Consider the following 3,281-nt stretch of genomic DNA (forward strand, 5'->3'; position numbering starts at 1 on the left):
GCTACGTCACTGGTTCAAGGTCACAGAGCTGCTCAGGCAGAAGACCCAGAATGTGACCCCAGGACCTCCAGCCCCAAGGTCACCTTCTGAGTCGGCAGGTTAAGCCCCTGAGGAGAACTGAAACACGGGGGAGGGGCGGAGAGGAGAATCCAGTGACTGTCTGTACATTATGTTCTAACTGTTCCCATGTGAGAGCCAGACATTCGGACACTAGTCTGTGTGACGGGAGAGTTCTGGGCACTTTGGGAAGAGCAATGTCGCTTCCCCTCCTGGAGACCCCGTGCCCCTTCGCACGAGCAGCTGAGGCTTTCCCTCCGCAGGCCCCTTCTCCTGTGTGAAGCCCTGGCAGGTGGCCGTGGGGGTGACCGTGGGGGTGATTATTCTGGCTCTGTTTGGAACCCTGGTCGGTGTGGTGTTCTTCTGGCGACAACAAAAGAAAATCAGGGACTTGAACGAGGAGAAGGAGAGGGAGCGAAGCGCCAAAGGTGAGGCCTGGCTGCAGGTGGGTGGGACCTCCCCGCCCCAGGCCGCCCACCCACAGCGCGGGTTCCCCTTTCCGTGCCCATGACAGCACCTTCTCTTTCCACTTATTTCCAGAGACGCTGCAGGAGGAGCTCAGTAAGTCTTGATCCCCACCACACAGGTTCTGGGGTCCCTGGTTACCCACCTCACCGAACACTCCCATTTCCCCTGCAGGGAAGAGGAAGCAGCAGTACCTGGCACGTGAGTACCTAGACTTGGACCTGCATCTGAGACTCTCTGCTGGGATCTATCCAGGCCCTTCCTCACCCCTGACGTCCAGGGGAAGGAATGAGGACCCTGATGGGGAAGGTCGGCAGGGTTTCCTCCCTGGAGAAAGGGGTCAGGCTCTCCCCACCAGGCCGCTCGCACCCGGATGTCCAGGGAAACCCAGAAAGGAGAGGGGAGATAGATTCATGATGTGAGTCCTCCCTCCCTGGCTCCTGTACAGAATCTATAGGCTTCTGAGAGAAAACCAGAAGGAGAGAGAACATTCTCTTCTAAGGAGGAGGGGCTGGATTTATCATAACTGCTGAAAAGTCGTGTCTGAAATTTTCTCATTAAGTTGCCCAATTCTTTTTGGAAAATGGCAGGAATTCATACAGATTGAGATCGATGGATTTCACCACACATATGAATAAACGCACAGGGCAAGCCTAGCCAGGTACAGGAGAAAGACAGTGACCTCATAAGCCAGGGGCATGTGATCCATGACCCCAGTGGGTGCCTGGCCAATGGATAGCACCGTACCCTGTGTATAGGAGGTTTCTCCTTCTCACTTAAAGGAAAGCTTCTCATTGCCACACCCCACTGGCCAGCGTCACTGCAATGATGGGTCATTATTAAGTAACATCAGGGGACTTTCACACCAGCCCTGTGACGCTGAGGCAGATCTGACCACAGAGCCGGCTCCTCAGTGACTAAGTTACTCATGGGAGGGTCATAGGGTGGACATGCTGGGCACAGGGATGGTTCTCAGGTTGGCATGTGAGAGACGGATGGCACAGGTGTCATCACACTGCTCAGAATGATGTGCAATTTAACACTTATGAATTGTTTATTTCTGGAATTTTCTATTTAATATTTTCCAACTGTGGGTGACAGAGGGTAACTGAAACTTCAGAAAGTGAAACGATGGTGAAAGGTGACTCCTGTACAGACACATACAGGACAGACCTGCAGGTGCAGCTGGGAAAGCCCTACTTGGTGCCTGCAGGTCACTAGGTGCTGGTGACTTTAAAGAGGAGGGGGGAGCAGAGGGACAGAGAGATGGGGGGTCAAAAGGAAGAGAAAGGAAAGGACTCAGAAATGACAGTTGAGGTGACCCTGCCTGTCTTCCTCTGTGGATCATAAGTCTCAGGCCTATGCCGGTGAGTGACTCATGCTCTCTGGTTCCTGCACTTGTGTACAAAGCCCTTAAACCCTTTCTGTGCTGGTGAGGGATCATCAGACCCTGCTCAGAGCTCATGTTCTGTGGACGACCACCCTGCCTCTCTGGACATCCAGAGAGGACCTCCCAGCTCCAGCGTCCCCTCACCTGCTGCCACACACGCCCACACCTGGGCACAGCCTGGTCCCGTCACCCACAGCCCCACCGTGATGGAGGGAAGCCCAACATTCTGAGAGCTTTTATGCCTCCTCCTCAGAGCTGTGGAGGAAGGAAACTAGATATTGGTGGGAAGGAGAGAGAAGAGGCTCAGTGAGGAGAATGGGTGGGGGGAGAACAGAAATGATGACCTTTCCTTGCCTGTGTCTCCTTCCTTTCAGAGTGGAAGATGGCCCTTTACCAACCTGGTGAGTGAGTCACTGTGTTCCCTGGGACAACAAGAGAAGGTCCTGGCTCCCTCTTTCTTCTCCTGCTCTTGACTGGGGGACATCTGGGTGGGTGGCATGAGGTCCCCACAGTGTGCCCATCTGCTGCCAAGAGAGCCAGGGACAGCTGATGCCCTGGCTTCCCCAGGTCTGTGTGGGAAGGAGGAGGCGTGAGGGGTGGAGCTGGGGGCAGGGGGGAGAGGGAGGAGGTGACCTGGCCCAGCTGCTGCCCCTCCTGCCCTGAGCCTCCTCAAGGGGTGCCATGTTTCTGAGTTCCTTTGGAATGATGGTGGTAATTCCTACCCTGTGAGGGTGGAGGTGAGACTAGATGAGGTGAAGAGTGTGTGTTGGTCAAAAAATCCAAGAGGAGCACCATGGCCTTTTCATGATGGGTGTGTGTCTGACGGTAATGACCACAGTCAGGAGAAGGTTCTTAAGACCTAGAAGTGATGTAGACAACTCCTTAGATTATAACAGACTGAATTATAGAGTCATTTACTCACAGGGATATAGGGTTGGAGCAGACACACTCTATGTCAGTCTGCACAGACCTTTCACCACTAATGGACCTGTTACAGTACTTTTTTAATACACAACTCGGGTACTAATGGTTGTCAGGACAAAGGAAAAGGAGTGTGGCAGCATCAGCTCTACCTCCTGGGGGTCTTGTGGTGGAAGGTTCTTTAGAATCGATACCATCACGTTGGGTGTTGACCTCCTTGTCATGTCGTTCTAGTGTTACTAACAGAACTGTTTATGGCTACATTTTAAGGACCACACATCACCATCACCCTGAAGGCTTTGGTGGACCACACAACCATCACCCTGAAGGCTTTGGTGTGCCTGCTAAGGACAGGGAGGTTGGTCAAAGGTCACAGCATGAGAAGATGAAGGAAATCTGAGACACAGAGATGGAGTTGGTTTGATTCAGCCACACATGCCCAGTGAGA

At 53.2% G+C, this 3,281-nt stretch overlaps 1 protein-coding gene across 1 annotated transcript in view; it reads left to right on the forward strand.

The window, feature by feature from the left end:
- LOC107181910 (butyrophilin subfamily 3 member A2-like) overlaps positions 1-723 on the forward strand; it is a gene marked incomplete at its 3' end in the record, with an annotated part of 5,098 nt that extends 4,375 nt beyond the window's left edge. Inside the window, exons 3-5 of the mRNA XM_015559107.1 lie at positions 321-485; positions 598-618; positions 697-723. Of these exons, the coding sequence (XP_015414593.1) occupies positions 321-485; positions 598-618; positions 697-723 (213 nt within the window). The remainder of the gene's footprint in view (positions 1-320; positions 486-597; positions 619-696) is intronic.
- Positions 724-3,281: the final 2,558 nt, after the last annotated feature.

This window comes from Myotis davidii, unplaced genomic scaffold (genome assembly GCF_000327345.1).
Source record: "Myotis davidii unplaced genomic scaffold, ASM32734v1 scaffold3790, whole genome shotgun sequence".
Lineage (NCBI taxonomy): Eukaryota > Metazoa > Chordata > Mammalia > Chiroptera > Vespertilionidae > Myotis > Myotis davidii.